This window comes from Mobula hypostoma, chromosome 11 (assembly GCF_963921235.1).
Source record: "Mobula hypostoma chromosome 11, sMobHyp1.1, whole genome shotgun sequence".
NCBI lineage: Eukaryota > Metazoa > Chordata > Chondrichthyes > Myliobatiformes > Myliobatidae > Mobula > Mobula hypostoma.
The window spans coordinates 52,314,199-52,333,692 of record NC_086107.1 but is presented as its reverse complement, the minus strand read 5'-3'; the positions used below and the strand labels follow the sequence as shown (position 1 = coordinate 52,333,692).

The window sequence follows — 19,494 nt, the reverse complement described above, 5'->3', positions numbered from 1 at the left end:
AAGACCAATGCACCGTATGCCTTCTTAACCACAGAGTCAACCTGTGCAGCAGCTTTGAGTGTCCCATGGACTCAGACCCCAAGATCCCTCTGATCCTCCACACTGCCAAGAGTCTTACCATTAATAATATATTCTGCCATCGTATTTGACCTGCCAAAATGAACCATCTCACACTCATCTGGGTTCAACTCCATCTGCCACTTCTCAGCCCAGTTTTACATCCCATCAATGTCCCACAGTATCCTACGACAGCCCTCCTCCACACTACCCACAACACCTCCAACCTTTGTGTCATCAGCAAATTTACTAACCCATCCCTCCACTTTCTCATCCAGGTCATTTATAAAAATCACAAAGAGAAGATCCCTGAGGCACACCACTGGTGACCAACCTCCATGCAGAATATGACCCGTCTACAACCACTCTTTGCCTTCTGTGGGCAAGCCAGTTCTGGATCCACAAAGCATTGTCCCTTTAGATCCCATGCCTCCTTACTTTCTCAATAAGCCTTGCATGGGGCAACTTATCATATGCCTTGCTGAAATCCATATGCACTACATCTACTGCTCTTCCTTCATCAATGTGTTTAGTCACATCCTCAAAAAATTCAATCAGGCTCGTAAGGCACGATCTGCCTTTGACAAAGCCATGCTGACTATTCCTAATCATATTATGTCTCTCCAAATGTTCATAAATCCTGCCTCTCAGGATTTTTTCCATCAACTTACCAACCACTGAAGTAAGACTCATTGGTCTATAATTTCCTGGGCTATCTCTGCTCCCTTTCTTGAATAAGGCAACAACATCTGCAACCCTCCAATCCTCTGGAACCTCCCCCATCCCCATTGATGATGCAAAGATCACCACCAGAGGCTCAGCAATCTCCTCCCTCACCTCCCACAGTAGCCTGGGGTACATCTTGTCTGGTCCCGGTGACTTATCCAACTTGATGCTTTCCAAAAGTTCCAGCACATCCTCTTTCTTAATATTTATATGCTCAAATCTTGGGACCACTTCTTTTATGCTATTTAAATCATTGATATATATATATATAAATAATGGAATAGATGGCTTTGTTCCCAAGTTTGCAAATGATACGAAAATTGGTGCAGGGGTAGGTAGTGTTGAGGAAACAGGTAGGACTACTAGAAAATAAGGCCAGAGAAATAATAATGGGGGACAAGGATATGGCAGATGAACTAAATGAGCATTTTGCATCATTCTTTACTGTGGAAGACACTAGCAGAGTGCCAGATGTTGACGGGTGTGAGGGAAGAGAAATGTGTGCAGTGACTATTACGAGGGAGAATGTGCTCAAAAAGTTGAAAGACATAAGAATACAAAATTCAATGGGGCCAGATGAACTGCATCTTAGGTTTCTGAAAGAGGTAACGGTAGAGGTTGTGGAGGCATTAGTAATGATCTTTCAAAAAATCATTGGACTCTGGCATGGTGCAAATGTCACTCCAGTCTTCAAGAAAGGAGGAAGGCAGCAGAAAGGAAATTATAGACCAGTTAGCCTAACCTCAGTGGTTGGGAAGATGTTGGAGTCAACTGTTAAGAATGAGGTTATGGGGTACTTGGTGACACAGGACAAAATAGGACAAAGTCAGCCTGGTTTCCTTAAGGGAAAGTCTAGCCTGATGAACCTGTCGGAATTCTCTGAGGAGATTACACATAGGATAGATAGAGGGGATGCAGTGGATGTTATATATTTGGACTTCCAGCAGGCCCTTGACAAGGTGCCACACGTGAGGCTGCTTACCAAGTTCAGAGCCCATGGCGTTACGGGAAAGTTACTGGCATGGTTAGAGCATTGGCTGATTAGTAGGAGGCAGCGAGTGGGAATAAAAGGATCTTTTTCTGGTTGGCTGCCAGTGACTAATGGTATTCCACAGCTATTGGTGTTGGGACCGCTTCTTTTTATGTTATTTAAACCATTGATATATATGATGGAATTGATGGCTTTGTTGCCAAGTTTGCAGATGATATGAAGATTGGTGGAGGGGTAGATAGTGTTGAGGAAACAACTAGGCTGCAGAAGGACTTAGACAGATTAGGAGAATGGGCTAGATAGTGGCAAATGAAATACAATGTTGGAAAATACATGGTCATGCACTTTGGTAGCAGAAATAAATCTGCAGACTATTTTCTGAACGGGGAGAAAATCCAAAAATCTGAGATGCAAAGGGATTTGTGAGCCTTGTGCAGAACACCCTAAAGATTAACTTGCAAATAGAGTCATTAGTGAGGAAAGTAATTGCAATATTAGAATTCATTTCAAGAGGTCTAGAACACAAGAGCAGGGATGTGATGCTGAGGCTTTGTAAGGCCCTGGTGAGGCTTCACCTTGAGTATTGTGAACAGTGTTGTGCTCCTGATCTAAGAAAAATGTGCTGGCATTGGAGGGGGTTCAGAGGAGGTTCACAAGGATTATTCCGGGAATGAAAGGATTATCATATGAGGAGCATTTGATGGATCTGGGTTTGCACTCGCCGGAATTTAGAAGGACGAGAAGGAATTTAGAGGGGGGATCTCATTGAAACCTTTCAAATGTGGAAAAGATGTTTCCCATGGTGGAGAAGTGTAGGACAACAGGGCACAGCCTCAGGAAAGAGGGGTCTCCATTTAAAACAGAGATGCAGAGAACTTTCTTTCACCAGAGGGTGATGAGTTTGTGGAACTTATTGCCAGAGGCAGCTATGGAGGCCAGATCATTGGGTGTACTGAAGGCAGAGCTTGATCGGTTCTTGATTAGACATGGCATCAAATGTTACAGGGAGAAGGCTGGGGGGTGGGGCTGAGAAGGGGAAAAAAGGATCAGCAATGACTGAATGGGGGAGCAGACACTCAATGGGCCAAATGGCCTAATTCCACTTCCATATCCTATAGTTTAATAAATCAAAATTCTATAATTTTAATGTAATGGCTGGAAAGGGAGAGTACCAGCCTGGAGGTATCCTCTGGGAGCCAAGGAGGCGATAACTCAAAACCAGTTAGGAACTTTGAACCACTGTTATTGACATCTGCTAGGACATTACCCACACTCAGCCTGGCCCAGTGTTCCCCACTCCTATCTGAGACCACCACCCCCCACTCCCCGTCTGAACCACCTCCACCCCACTCCCCGTCTGAACCACACCCAATTCCCCTCTGAACCACCACCTCCCCACTCCCCGTCTGAACCCATCACCCCCTACTCCCCGTCTGAACACACGACCCTCCCACTCCCTGTCTGAACCCCCCCACTCCCCATCTGAACCAAACCCCACTCCCCGTCTGTACCACCCCCCACTCCCCATCTAAACCACCAGCCCCCCACTCCCTGTCTGAACCACCCCCCCACTCCCCATCTGAACCACCCCACTCCCCGTCTGAACCAAACCCCACTCCCTGTCTGTACCACCCCCCACTCCCCGTCTGAACCACCCCCCCACTCCCCGTCTGAACCACCCCCCTACTCCCTGTCTGAACTTGTTCACACCTTTTACAATTTAAAGTGGTTCTTAGAGCCTATATGACTAAAGATAAGCTCTCTCGTTTTTACGCAGATTTTTCTCCATGCTGTCATAGGTGTAATGTCGAAGAGGCCTCTCTAATTCATATGTTTTGGTCCTGCCCGTGGCTTGATAATTTTGGAAAGAAGTATTTCAAACTTTCTCGGAGCTTTTTAAAGTAAACTTTAAGCCCAATCCTCCGACTGCCTTGTTTGCATTGTTGGAGGAAATGATTTTACTCTTAAGCCGAATGATTTGCATAATTTGGCTTTTATTTCTCTTTTAGCCAGAAGAGTGTTGTTGCTCAAATAGAAAGATGCGGCTCCACCTACTCATGCCCATTGGTTGGTTGATGTTATGTCAGGTTTAAATCTGGAGAAGATTAGGTGTTCTATTTCTATACCTAGACAAGATTTTTTCACATTATGGGGACCTTTCTGGAACTACTTTTACAATTTTCGACTTGTTCAGCAATGATGATGGCTATTATATGTTTGAATTTACAACTATATGTCAGATTTTTTTCTTTTCTTTTAACCAAATAGCTGTTTTTTTCTCTCCTTTTCTTGTTCTGTTATGGGGTTTTGATTATGATTTAGATTAGAATAAAATATACTTTTTCAATATTATGGTTAATTTACATACATAGTTATGGGGCATTTCAATCTTGTTTCTATTTCCATATCATAATGTATTTTGTATTTGTCTATGCAAGTGATTAATAAAAATATTGAAAAAAAAGAAAAGGGTACTAAAAAGACAAACTACCATCTAACTGAGTAATGAATTATGCATTTAAATGAAATACAGAACAAATTAAAACACCACCAATACTACCACAGTACTATCAAACTGTGTTAGTTCCGAGGAGTTATGGACGGAAGAATTTGTCCAGTGCACACTGCCATGTTCTTTTGATTGACTGTAAATGAACAAATCACCACATATGCTGAGTGCAGATATTGGACTTCATACAATGCTTTCAATTCTGCATCCTCCAAATCTTTATTCTCATTGTAACATTCAAGATGATCATCAATGGCTTCAAATTATTCACAGTTTCTAACTTGCTGAAGCAATGAAACGGTTTCATTTTCACTCCTGGCGATGTCTGGCATCTCCAAGCCTGAATGCTTGAATTGGCAGTGAGTAAAACAGTTACTGTATGAACTTCCTTATTGCTCCTTTCTTGTCAACTATCAGTGACAAAAATCACTGCTTTCTGAACACGAACACACACAACTGACACTATTTGAAAACTGTTCAGTCTAAGTACGGTGTAGCATCTTAACGGCCACACAAGTGAACACAACCGATGCTAGTTAGAAGCTGTTCGGTAACAGTCCCAATTAAGCAGCACATCACCTAAACTAAGGAAATCCTGGCTATTTTTTCAGTTCAGCTTTGTTCCTTGTTCTTTTGTGTCCTGCTGAAGGGTTTCAGCCCGAAATGTTGACTGCACTTTTTTTTATATGGATGCTGCCTGGCCTGCTGAGTTTCTCCAGCATTTTCTGTATGTTGCTTGGATTTCCAGCATCTGCAGATTTTCTGTTGTTTGTTCTTTAAGTGCTGTCCCAAATAAGTGGCTGCCCTAATTAACCAATGGCCCAATTAACCAGAATCCACTCTAAAAAAAATCAATTAGAATAGAATTTAAACCCATAATACAGGCAGAGATTGAGCAGTTACTCTTGGGAAGTACAGCTATACCTCAAACAGTGAAGCTTTTTTCAGAATCAGAATCAGGTTTAATACCACTGACGGAGGTTATGAACCTCCAAGCTTGTCGTAGGGTAATGTTCCCCAATAACCCAGAGAGCTATGTTGGCTGGAGTCAGGTCCTTGTGCTTTGACTCTTGGTAGTGTCATCCATGACCAAACAGGTCAAAGGGTAGAGGCCAGACTGAAAACAGTCCACCAGTCTTCCAGGTCGGGGGTTCACCTCAGGCAAAACAACCCTGACTGTTAAAAAAAGTTGCTATGGAGTCAGCAGTGAAGAAACCTTCTATGTCTGTCTGTGACTGTTATTATCAGACAGAGATGGAGGACCTTCATTGCTGCCCTAAACTGCCAACGGTGTAACAGGCAGTAAGATAAGTAATGAAATTTGTTGTTTTGTGGCGGCAGTACAGTTGAAAACATAATACAATAAAAATACAATACATAAGTAAGTGGCCAAGTGATTAAGGCGTTTGTCTAGTGACCTGAAGGTCACTAGTTTGAGCCTCAGCTGAGGCAGCGTGTTGTGTCCTTGAGCAAGGCACTTAACCCCACATTGCTGTGCAACAAAACCGGTGCCAAGCTGTATGGGTCCTAGTGCCCTTCCCTCGGGCAACATCGGTGGCGTGGAGAGAGGAGACTTGCAGCATGGGCAACTGCTGGTCTTCCATACTACCTTGCCCAGGCCTGCCCCCTGGAAACCCTCCAAGGTGCAAATCCATGGTCTCATGAGACTAACGGATGCCAGTAAGTAAGTAAGTAAGTAAGTAAGTAAATAAATAAATAAATAAATAGCACCAAAAAGGAATAATGAAGTGGTGTGCTTGGACCATTCGCAAATCCAATGGCAGAAGGGAAGACTATGTTCCTGGAACATTGAGTGCGAGTCTTCAGCCTCCTGCACAGAGACTGGATAGTCAAGAGTACAAAACTGACCAGTCCGAGACTCTGATGAGATGCTACAGAGTGTATTGGCTAGTGGTTGGAGAGAATTAAGATGGACATGTTATTGTGAGTTGATCATTTATTTTTCGTACATTCAGTTAGAGTACATGTTATATATAGAACAATATGACAGGACCAGAAACGCATAGCTGCTCTGTTTACCCAGCGTAGCACCGACAGTTTAAAAGTGATCTAACAGCAGCGTGACTCTGGATGAGCAAAGCAGTCACATGCACCTGCACTGGGATGCTGGAAACGTACATAGAACAGAATTCTGGAACTGCTGAATAGGTCATGAGATGAGCCAATGTACAGATCAGCGACCTTTCAGCAGAGCTCTCAACAGCTGCAAGATCCAAGAGCCGACTCCCAGGGTAAGTGCCGGTGGCTCTCAGCAACACTGAGACCCAGTGTGGACAATACGAGCAACCACTTGAACACGAGCAATGCAGAGCTGCACAGCAAGCCCAGGATTTTCATATCTGACCCCACACAAGTAACGCCCTGGACTTGCTGGTACTAACAGAGATGAAAATGCACAGATCTCACTGGAACTGCCTATGTCTGGGCCATTAACTTTGTTTTTCCTCGATCCCTAAAATCTGCCTGTCTGGCTGAATATTTCCAACATTGTTCACATTTTTAAATGACGCGCACTTCTCACTCAGTGAATGGGACAAGCCATGTCCTTTCTCTACAGAACTGATTTTTCCAGGATACAGGTAAGACAGGGCAGTAACAGGTTGGACTGCTAGAAATCTATGGCAAAAAAAAAGAGGCCATTTTGTGTCACTGTATGATGCCAGTCAAAAACATCACCCACTGAACCTCACTTCCCAGTTCTTACTCCACAACTTTGTAGGTAATAGCACTTCAAATACTTGTTCAGGTTGTTAATAAATATGAGGAGGGTTTCTGCCTCTGATCTTGAGAAAAGAAGTTCTTCAACTACTTTATTATTTGTTGCCTCTTATTTTATTCAGGGTTTGACTAAGGCAAAGACATGCTCCCAAATCAGTCCATACAGCCCCCATTTAATTTTAAAGGCCACAGTGTCATGTTTCAAAGAAAACTACCACAGTCATTCAAAAATATTCCAATAGCTAAACTTATCCAGACCCAGCAATATCCTGTAAAATCTACATCAGCTCAGATGTGATAACATATGCCTGGACAGCTGTGCCTGGGACCATCGATGGTACTCCAGCTGCGGCCTAACCAGTGAAGACAACCACTGTGCTCCTATATTGTTGGGCTTAGCCAACAATGAAAAGAATTCTATGTGCCTTCTTAACCTAACCGACCTCTTTTTCTCCTGTCAAATGTACTCTTGTGTCCCATTTCTTAATATTCCTCCATGAACACGCACTCAGTAGCCATCTTACTAGGTATCATTTTACTATGTACCTAATAAAGTGGGCGCAGTGTGCATGTTCGAGGTTTTCTACAGCTGTAGCCCATTCACTTCAAAGGTCGACACGTTGTGCATTGAGAGGTGACCATCTGCAGACCACTGTTGTATTGCATGCTTATACTGTCGCCTTCCTGTCCGCTTGAACTAGTCCGGCCATTCTCCTCCAACCTCTCACATTTTCAAGGTGCTTTCACCCACAGAGCTGCTGCTCGCTTTTTTTTTGTTTCTTGCACCATTCTCTGTAAACTCTGGAGATTGTTGTGCGTGAAAACCCCAGGAGATCAGCAGTTTCTGAGATACTCAAACCATCCCATCTGGCACCAACAATCATTTCATAGTCAAGCGCACTTCGATCACATTTCTTCTTCATTCTGAACAACACTTGACCATGTCTGCATACTGCTGCCGCCAGACTGGCTGATTCGATATTTGTGGCACTGTACTTCCTTATTTTATTTGGAAATGCACAGAGGACTGTGTGTCTCGCAAGATGATCCGGGTGTTCCCTAACCGGAAACCTTGGATGAATTATGAGGTCAAGTCACTTTTAAAGGCTAGAGCTACGGCTTTTAGGTCCGGGGATACCAGTCGCTACACGCAATCCAGGCGTGAACTCCGAAAAGCCATTAAGGGCAACAAGAGGCAATATCGAGCCAAGTTGGAAGCCCAGGCTAACCAAAGGGATGCCAGTAGACTATGGCAGGGTCTAAATGAGCGCACTGGACGCACCAAAAAGGCTGGGAATATCAATAACTGTGACGCTTCTCTTCCTGACAAACTTAACGTATTCTACGCAAGATTCGAACAGAAGAGGAGCGTCCGCTCCCTCCGGATGAACCGGACCTGGTGGCATCGAGATCCATCATCACCGAGGAGGACGTTAGAAGGGCCTTCCTGAAGATAAATCCAAGGAAGGCGACGGGCCCAGATGGCATCCCAGGACGGGTTCTCTGGACCTGTGTAAGAGTGTTTGCTGACATCTTCAACTGCTCCTTGCTTCAGTCTAAGACCCCCTTGTGTTTTAAGAAGGCAACGACAATCCCAGTGCCGAAGAAGAGCAAGGTGGCCTGCCTGAATGACTATCGACCTGTGGCTCTGACATCAATTGCTATGAAGTGCTTCGAGAGATTGGTTATGGCACACATCAACCACAGCCTACCGGTCAACCTCGACGCTTTGCAATTCGCCTACCGGAGCAACAGGTCAACGTCAGATGCCATATCTCTGGCCCTACATTCCTCCTTAGAACACCTGGAGAATAAAGACCCATAGGCAAGGCTCCTTTTCATTGACTACAGCTCTGCCTTTAATACCATCATTCCAAATAAACTGATTCCTAAGCTCCGGAACCTGGGCCTTAGCAATCAGATCGGCAGCTAGATCTTCAACTTCCTCACAGACAGGACTCAGGCTCTAAAAGTAGGGAAAAAGCTCTCCTCTACAATCACTCTGAGCACCGGTGCCCCACAAGGCTGTGTACTCAGCCCCCTGCTGTACTCACTGTACACCCACGATTGTGTAGCAAAGTTTCCATCAAACTCAATATATAAGTTTGCTGATGACACAACAAATGTAGGCCGTATCTCCGGTAATGATGAGTTTGAGTACAGAGAGGAAATTAAGAACCTGGTGGCGTGGTGCGAAGACAATAACCTATCCCTCAACGTCAGCAAGACGAAGGAATTGGTTGTTGACTTCAGAAGGAGTAGCGGACCGCACGACCCAATTTACATCCGTGGTGCACAAGTGGAACAGGTCAAAAGCTTTAAGTTCCTCAGGGTCAATATCACAAATAACCTGACTTGGTCCAACCAAGCAGAGTTCACTGCCAAGAAGGCCCACCAGCGCCTTTACTTCCTGACAAAACTAAAGAAATTTGGCCTGTCCCCTAAACCCCTCACTAATTTTTATAGATGCACCGTAGAAAGCATTCTTCTAGAGTGCATCACAACCTGGTATGGAAGTTGTCCTGTCCAAGACAGAAAGAAGTTGCAGAAGATCGTGAACACAGCACAGCACATCACACAAACCAATCTTCCGTCCATGGACTCACTTTACACTGCACGCTGTTGGAGCAGTGCTGCCAGGATAATCATAGACACAACCCACCCAGCCAACACACTTTTTGTCCCTCTTCCCTCCGGGAGAAGGCTCAGGAGCTTGAAGACTCGTATGGCCAGATTTGGGAACAGCTTCTTTCCAACTGTGATAAGACTGCTGAACGGATCCTGACCTGGATCTGGGCTGTACCCTCCAAATATCCGGACCTGCCTCTCGGTTTTTTTGCACTACCTTACTTTCCATTTTTCTATTTTTTATTTGTGATTTATAATTTACATTTTTAATATTTACTGATTTTTACTATTTTTAATATTTAATATTTGTAATCCAGGGAGTGGGAAGCACAGAATCAAATATCGCTGTGATGATTGTATGTTCTAGTACCAATTGTTTGGTGACAATAAAGTAAGGTATAAAGTATATTTCTCTCATTCAGCCCTTCCACCTCCACACACTGAGCAGGTCAAAGGTCCCAAATACTTTTTTTTGAGTTATCAATGTGCTTTCCTTTTCATTTTCTTAATTTCCTTTCTGATTTCATCCCCTCTGCTTCAAAACTACTTGAAGCTTTTTGCAGCATTAAGTTCACTGTATCTGATACAACACACACAAAAAAAGGCATGTAAGTGACACCATTCATGTCTCCTTCCCTCTTTTCAATTGTAGGGGAACACCATTCAGCTCTAAAATAGATTTAAGTTTCCCGATGCCCTTATGATTAATAATTTTTAAAAAAACAGTTCAAATCCTGACACTCTAGTTTTTCAATTAATAATGTATCATGTTGCTTTACAATTTATAATAGAAATAAAATATTAGCAAAATATCAAGATTTGGAAAATAGGCGTTGAATTCTGTCAAGCTTATTTTTATCTCCACCTGTTTAGGGGACACTTTTCCATTCACTATTTATTGTTGCTCTGCATTTACCACATTTTGTCATGGGGAAGGTAGTGGAGTGGAGCCACCCGTGGCTACAGGCTGCATCAAAGTGAGAGCTAGGAGGAAAATCTGTTCCCTGAGACTCCTTCCTCAACCCCTGCAGAAATCTGCTGTGAAATTCAGGAGAAGGCCTTCCCAAGTTTGAGCTCTTACTTTAATATTCAATGCTTTCTACTCACCCATTTTCAATTACTGATCAATAAACAGGTGCCAAAGTACTGAAAGCTTTATTTAATGCTAAAAAGGTGGTTTTTTAAAAAATCATCTAGATTTATATTCATATTAAGAGAATTTTGAAATTGTATACATGAAGTCTTGGCCCAAGTGGCTGACCTATATTTAGATGAATTCAAAGCTAATGCCGGCTGCAAATGTACTCCAGTTACAGAATAGCACAATCATCTGCCGCTAAATGTATGCATCATATGACTAGTAGCAAATGCTGATCGTGAGGAAGCCTGACCCCCTCACCAAATTTAGGGAATTGGAATGTAGTAGCTTTAAGTGACAAGTTTGGTGTTACTATTCTCCAATCTAAACACATCCTACTATGCAATATTAAAACTGCAGGAACTGAAACCTATCAAACTACTCATCTCCTTCAGTTCTCCCTTGCACTACCATCTGTGAATCTTTTAAATAGCAAACTTGAAATCACTTTTTCATTAATCCCAAATGATCTCGGGACAATGTTGGCAACCCAGCATGAGTCAGTAATTTCTAGAATAAGGAAGGGAAAGCCGAAAAATGAACTATTACCTTGCAGCAAGTCAAAATTATTGCAGTTTCTCAACCCATTGTCCAGTTCTTTCCAGGAACCTTGCATTACTGGCCTTCCTCTCCTGGATTTGCTAACTAAACCCAAAACCCAAGTCAACTGTTATCTGAAGTAAGCAAAGGCTTTTATTCAACAGATGTGCACAACCATTTAAATGATGGCGCCCCAGCACAAGCAACTCAGGCAGCATCTATGGAGAGAAATAAACGGTCAGCATTTGGGACTGAGACCATTCCTCAGGAGATGACAGGTAGTTAAGTAAAACATCGTAGAAAATTATCAGCAAAAACCAGTTCAATCTTCTGAGCCCGTTGACTGTTTCTTGGATGAGAAAGTTGCTAATTTGGAGTTTGGAGATACAGTGTCTAGAACACTGAGAGTCCAGGGCCAAGGACAGTTGGTCAGAGGCCTGGAGGCATCTTGCCCTGGGCTTGGAGGCCAGTCTATATGTGTGAATGGGTGGGAGGGTGAGAAAGCGGCCTGTGTTGCTGTTGTGCTGTTGTTGTTTCTTGTGCTGTCCTGCTGAACATGATGGGCACACTGTGTTGGTGCTATAATGTGTGATGACGCTGGGGGGCTCTGCCCCCAGCCCGCCTTTAGATTGTGCTGATTGTGAACACAAACGATGCATTTCACCATGTTTTTAACGTTCATGTAATAAATGAATCTGAATCTGACATTCCATCAACTTCACAAACCACATTTCTCATTTGCAATTTTTGTCCTCCTCCTCGGGTGCTGGATTATTCTTGAAAATGATTGCGTGAATACTATAACGCTCTGTGCTCTCAGATCGGTGACTTCAGTCTGAATGGATAAATTAATGAATTAAGTTCAATTGTCGAATGCACTAATCAATATAGAACTGATCTGCACAGATCTAGAAAGTCCCAGATTCAATCCCCAGTTCTTGCTCCAGTGAGGTAGCTCGGTTAATTAAGGAACTTATCACACTCACTGTTTATAGAAACATAGAAAATAGGTGCAGGAGTAGGCCATTCGGCCCTTCGAGCCTGCACCGCCATTTATTATGATCATGGCTGATCATCCAACTCAGAACCCCACCCCAGCCTTCCCTCCATACCCCCTGATCCCCGCAGCCACAAGGGCCATATCTAACTCCCTCTTAAATATAGCCAATGTACTGGCCTCAACTGCTTCCTGTGGCAGAGAATTCCACAGATTCACCACTCTCTGTGTGAAGAAGTTTTTCCTAATCTTGGTCCTAAAAGGCTTCCCCTTTATCCTCAAACTGTGACCCCTTGTTCTGGACTTCCCCAACATCGGGAACAATCTTCCTTCATCTAGCCTGTCCAATTCCTTTAGGATTTTATACGTTTCAATCAGATCCCCCCTCAATCTTCTAAATTCCAACGAGTACAAGCCCAGTTCATCCAGTCTTTCTTCATATGAAAGTCCTGCCATCCCAAAAATAATTTAAATATCCACAATCTGGTCAAAGCGGAAGAAAGCTGCATCATGACATGGTATGGTTACCTTAGCCAGACTGAGCACAGGTTGAGAAGGGAACTGGGTACTGTATTTGTCAGTGACAAGAGAGTTACTTTATAGCCAATTTGTTACATCACCAGGTTTCAGTCATTTATGGGGAAGTGCTTTGAAGTATAGTATCTGAATTTTTTTTAAATGAATACATTGTTTTATAAATAGAAGCAACCTTTCTGGCCATGGGATTATGGAAATAAATACTGACATTCAGAGCTTTGCTCTGTTTGGTTCCTGAACTGTCAATAGGGCAAAATGCCAAGAAGAGGTTGGGACACTTCCAAATGAGAGAAAGGATCCAGGAGGCATTAGAAGAGCAAAAACTGAAGAGGATCTGCAGATGCTGGAAATCCAGAGTAACACACACACAAAATGCTGGAGGAGCTCAACAGGTCAGGCAGCATCTATGGAAAGGAATAAAGTATCAATGTTTTGGGGCCGAGACCCCAAGTCCTGATGAATGGCTGGGTTAGCTCTTTATTCTCTTCTTTAGCTGCTGCCTGACCTGCTGAATTTCTCCAGCATTTTGTATGCGTCACCCTCACACTACGCTAATCTGGTCCTGAAAACAGACCCCTGACCCACAGTTCTCTGGATTCCAGGCCTCGACTGCCATGGCCTGATATGCATATTAATGATCTTGCCCGCCTTACCAGTAACATTCACAACTCCAAATTTACGAACAATATTCCTTACTTCTGACAATGGTTACAGGGAGAGGAGAGATTTCACCCCGATTCCCAATCACTCCCACTTTATTAGGGTTTTTGCTGCCACACAAATAAATGTTAACTTGATATCAGATCGTTAGATTCAGCCCTCTGGTCCAATTGGACCAAAGTTCTCGTGAGAGTAGTAGTGTTCTGGAAAGCACAACACTGTTACAGTGCTAATGAGTCAGGCTCAGCTCTGTACGGAGTCTGTGTGTTCTCCCCATGATCCTGTGGGTTTCCTCTGGGTGCCCTGGTTTCCTCCCACACTCCAAAGACGTACAGGTCAGCAGGTTAATTATTCACATGGGTGTAATCGGGTGGTGCGGCCTCGTTGGCCCAGAAGGGCCAAAAACGGTGTAGTATCTCGAGTAAAAAAAAATAAAATGGGGTCTGAAACCAGACTGACAGTGAGGTTATTGTCAATGACATCTACCACTACTTCAATGATAACGGATTTGATCACACTGATTGAGTACTGGAGTTTCCTTGAAGTACCACCCGCCAGCCGCAGCCTGCTGTTCCTGACTTCTGCATCTATGCAGAGGTTAGGAACATGCTGGAAGTCAGATATATTGGAAGGCAGTACGGAGATCTGCGTAAATCAAGTAAATCTGCTGTCTCACGGCTCCAGTGCTGTCCGTGCGATGCCTGCGTGTTCTCTAGGTGAGTGTGTAGATTCCTGCTCTATGTTCTTCCTCTTACATCCCACACGCATGTGGGCTGGTAGGTTAGTCAGCCACTGTAAATTACAGCTCACCTACACACGCACCCATTTTATATAAAAATTGGATTCGATTTTTAATCTAATTTTTTGTTAATTGGACTAGATTGATGCTTGATGCTCACTGCAGACCCATAGGCTGAAAAGCCTGTTTCTACGCTGTATGAGGCCGTGACACTGTGACACCCAGGTTTCCTCTCCGGGCTCAGTGGTGAATGTGGAAGAGTTAAATGATAGCTCATGTTCAGCCCCTCAGCTTTATATCACCCATGGCACCACTCAGCTGATCCTGATTAAAAAGGCACCTGTAGGGAAAAGGTTTCCCCTTTTCCATTTATTTATTTATTTGTTTATGGAGACACAGAGCCGAATAGGCCCTTCCAGCACTTCGAACCGTGCTGCCCAGCAACCCCTGATTAACCTACCAACTGGTTCGTCTTTGGACTGAGGGAGGAAACCAGGGCTACTACTACTACGTCGACTCAGGCCTAGGGGGCTGGCGTCGGGCACGATGACGGACTCTCCACTTTTCCCTCTCCCTCATCAGTGTGTTCAGTTCATCTACATTAGCTGCGCCGCTGTCTTCTAGGAGCGTGTTGACCATAGTCTTGGGATGGCGCCCAGGGTTCATCCTCCCGTGCTTGGGCTCCCATATGATGACTAGGTTGGCAGGTAGCTCAGGGTGGCGTAGAGAGTGCCCCGTTAGTTGCAGTCTTCTTGTCTCGATTTTAGTGGTGAGCATCCATAGGTCATCATAGAGCTCGACGTTCGTCGTGTGCTGTTGCCAACTCACGTCAAGAGCCATCCGGAGCATTCGTGTGTAGCAACCATCTAGAGACTTTCACATAGTCTTGGTGAAACCACGGCACCCGGAGGAAACCCACGTGGTCACAGGGAAAACGTACAAACAGACAGCAGGAGGTTCTGACGTTCTTAATTTAATACTTAGTACTTTTAAGATCATTGATCAACTACTTAAATATCAACTAATTTTAAATGCTTCTGGTTATAAGAAGCATTTTAAAAAGTCAGAAAAGGCCTTTGACTGGACCTCATAATTAGGGCCACAGCTTCCTGAGAACCACCCTGCACCTACAAACAAGAGAAAATCTGCAGATGCTGGAAATCCAAGCAACACACACAAAATGCTGGAGGATCTCAGCAGGCCAGGCAGCGTTTATGGAAAAGAGTACAGTCAATTTATAATGATGAAACTTTTTTCCCCATAGATGCTGCCTGGCTTGCTCAGTTCCTCCCGCATCTTGAGAGTGTTCCCCTGCCCCTGGTTAATTTGTGATGTAGATGGGATTAAACATGGGATTCAGCAGTGGCTAGATGGGAGACGCCAGAGAGTAGTGGTGGATAACTGCATGTCAGATTGGAGGCTGGTGACTAGTGGTGTGCCTCAGGGATCTGTACTGGGTCCAATGTTGTTCATCATATATATTAATGATCTGGATGATGGGGTGGTAAATTGGATTAGTAAGTATGCAGGTGATACTAAGATAGGTGGCGTTGTGGATAATGAAGTAGGTTTTCAAGGCTTGCAGAGAGATTTAGGCAGTTAGAAGAGTGGGCTGAAAGATGGCAGATGGAGTTTAATGCTGAAAAATGTGAGGTGCTACATTTTGGTAGGACTAATCAAAATAGGACATACATGGTAAATGGTAGGGCATTGAAGAATGCAGTAAAACAGAGAGATCTAGGAATAATGGTGCATAGTTCCCTGAAGGTGGAATCTCATGTGGATAGGGTGGTGAAGGAAGCTTTTGGTATGCTGGCCTTTGTAAATCAGAGCATTGAGTACAGGAGTTGGGATGTAATATTGAAATTGTATAAGGCATTGGTGAAGCCAAATTTGGAGTTATTGTGTACAGTTCTGGTCACCGAATTATAGGAAAGATGTCAATAAAATTGAGAGAGTACAGAGGAGATTTACTAAAATGTTGCCTGGGTTTCATCTCCTAAGTTACAGAGAAAGGTTGAACAAGTTAGGTCTTTATTCTTTGGAGCATAGAAGGTTGAGTGGGGACTTGATAGAAGTATTTAAAATTATGAGGGGTATAGATAGAGTTGACGTGGATAGGCTTTTTCCATTGAGACTGGGGGAGATTCAAACAAGAGGACATGAGTTGAGAGTTAAAGGGCAAAAGTTTAGAGGTAACACGAGAGGGAACTTCTTTACTCAGAGAGTGGTAGCTGTGTGGAACGAGCTTCCAGCAGAAGTGGTTGACGCAGGTTCGATGTTGTCATTTAAAGTTAAATTGGATAGATAGATGGGCAGGAAAGGAATGGAGTGTTATGGGCCAAGTGCAGGTCGGTGGGACTACATGAGCGTAGGAGTTCAGCACTGACTAGAAGGGCCGAGATGGCCTGTTTCTGTGCTGTAATTGTTATATGGTTATATAACCAGAAATAGTGATACTGATTAAAAAGAATAATTCTGCATAACAATGTCAGGCTGCAACGAATAGGTGACCTATCCCAATTTGGGAAGTCGTTAGATATTATCAAGAAGAACTCAATCAGGCTAGATCTGCTTCTCTAGTTTTCAAAAACACTTCAGTATACCAGAAGTAGAAAGTAGATTTAAAAACGACAATTCTATTTATGTAAAATAACTAAGATTATTTGAAAGTTAGTCAACAAAATGTAGAATAGAATAAACTTTGCTACTATTAATTGCTGGTCAGGCAGTAAGTCCCGGACAGGAAACTTGAGCATCCCTCATAGATTCCTTCAGACATTTACCAGAAGTCTGTTCAGCCAGAACCTATGACCTTTTCCTGTCCTTGCAATTTATTTTCTTCTCTGGCGTATGCAAAATAAAGGAGTAAAGACGCTATTTCTGAATATTTGTAGAGCACAATGAGCATAAAATGTACGTACGTAAACCTTGGCTTTGCTGCAACATGGTATTTTAAACGGCATTGAGCTAAGTAATTAAATATTCAAATCTGATGGTTCGCGTTGTTGCATTGTATGAAGGCTGAGGAGGTTCTGGTAGGTGACGACTCTTTTAAAGCTTCCTTCCAGCCAGAGTCTGCCAGCCTCGGCAGATCCTGCTGCCAGTCAGCCGGAACCTTCACCACCTATCCCTGTTGCGTTCCGCCTCCTTACCTTTATTCGCCACCTCCCAGGCGATCTCGAACAGAAAAAGGTTATCGGCTGGGAGGTCGTCCTCAAAGCCGGAAAGCGAACCATACGACGGCGAGTTACTCAGGAACGACATGCTGCCGAGATCTCAGGAGGGAGAAATCCCACGGCAGTGCAACATCGGAACTGATCGCACCCAACTTGGAGCCGAGCATGGGCAATGAGCAGCGGCACGGAGTCAGTGGCGGCCAGAACATGCAGCCAACGCCACCGGGCTCCAGGGGCGCGCTTCCGCAGGAGAAAGCCGACCGGCCGGCAGGCGGAGGCGCAATCACGCCTGGCACCACCAGGGGGAGCCGGTTTCCAGGAACCGCCGCGTCCTCGTCATAAAATAAACTGGGAAGGCAACTTTCAGTAGTCGAACTACTGGTCGGGTTTCATCCCGGTGGAGTTGAATAATATCGAGATGTTCGTAGCTGTGGAGAAGTGCTGCCATCTGGCAATTCCAGGCTGTAGGACTATCTGCTGAAGCTTGGTGCAGCCACAGCAAGGGCTCGATGGGGAAGGAAGTGGGTTCTTCTGCTCCTGCAGAGGGAGGGGCCCGGTTGTGTGGGATACTACCTTAGATGGTCTCAGGAGTGGCACCAGTGTTCTTAATGTGTTGGAAAGTAATGGAACAGCACTGAAAGCATTGACTTTGAAAGTAAAGAATGAAAAGGCTTTACACAGTTTATACCTGTAAATATATTATGAATAAAGTTCTTTTGATTGAAAACTGAACTGCCAATGAAAGTGGTGGATGTGGATTCAGTTTCAAAGGTTTGGATAGGAAGAGTTTGGAGAGAGCTGGTCCCGGTGCAGATAGATGGGACTAGGTGGATTAGGTCAGCATGGACTAGATGGGCCACAGGGCCTCGTTCTGTGTTGTGCTCTAATACTTTATGATAACTGGGTTGCGGGGGGGGGGGGAGGGCATGCACCGATAATGAACTTCATGGCAGAGGATGTGGGTGAGGTCCTAAATGAGTACTTCGTATTAATATTTTCCAAGGAGGACATAGAGGATCAGGGGATCAGTCTGGAGTGTACTAATTTGTTAGGGTATTCTGAAATAAAGGAGGGGGTAGAGGGTTCTTAAAAGAACATTATGGTGCATATGACCCCAGGGCTTGATTAAATATACTCCAGGTTACTGAGAGAGGCAAAAAAAAACTGTTCGTACCTGAACCAATATCTTCTTGTGCTCTCTAGCCAGAGGCAAGGTCCTGGAGGACTGGTGAATATCAAATGTTCCTTTGTTCAAAAGGTGAAATAAGGATAATCCTGGAAACTATGGACTGCTGAGACTCAGCTCAATGGCAGGGAAAATACTAGGGAGGATTCTAGGGGATAGGAGTCATGGGAAAACCATGGCCTAATTAGGGACAGTCATCATGGCTTTGTGCAGGGCAAGTCATAACTTACTATCTTGATTGAAGTTTTTGAGGAGGTAATGAAGGTAGAGTTGTGGATGTTACATATGTGTAATTTAGTAAGGTGTTTGATAAAGTCCCTCAAGAGGGGCTCATGCAGAAAATGAAGATGCATGGATCCATGGTGAGTTGATCGTTTGGATTCAGAATGTGCCTGGCCACAGAAGAGCACAGTGTAGTAGTCTATAGGATTTATTCTGGCTATAGGTCTCTGACAAGTGGCATTTCATAGGGATCTGTATTGGGACCTCCAATGTCTGTGATATATGTATTGTAAATGATCTAGATTACTGAGGCCTAATTTGGAGTATTGTATACAGTTCCTGTCACTCACAGTCCCTACAGGTAAGATACCAATAATACTGAAAGAATATAGAGAAAATTTGCAATGCTGCTGCCAGGATTTCAAGACCCGAGTTACAGAAAAAGATAGAATCGGTTAGGACTTTACTCCCAAGAGCGTAGGAGAATGTGAGATTTAATAGAGAAATACAAAATTAGGGGTGTCACAAGACAGGTAGCACTGTGTTCATTCCAGGGCAGCTCTCTCACCTTTGGTCCCCCACCAGACACTGACCTCTCACCCATGACTCCCAGTAGCTGTTTGCATACAACAGTAGCCACACAGGG

The 19,494-nt window shown here is 44.0% G+C and overlaps 1 protein-coding gene across 2 annotated transcripts in view; it reads right to left on the bottom strand.

Annotated features, from left to right (window-relative positions):
* LOC134353728 (glycogen [starch] synthase, muscle-like) overlaps nt 1-18,143 on the bottom strand; it is a 124,650-nt gene extending 106,507 nt beyond the window's left edge. Inside the window, exon 1 of one of the 2 annotated variants that reach the window (XM_063062027.1) lies at nt 17,417-18,143. In XM_063062027.1, coding sequence (XP_062918097.1) covers nt 17,417-17,528 — 112 coding nt within the window. In that variant the 5' untranslated portion in view covers nt 17,529-18,143. The remainder of the gene's footprint in view (nt 1-17,416) is intronic. The other variant, XM_063062029.1, reaches the window with a different exon arrangement.
* Between the last annotated feature and the right edge of the window lie 1,351 nt (nt 18,144-19,494).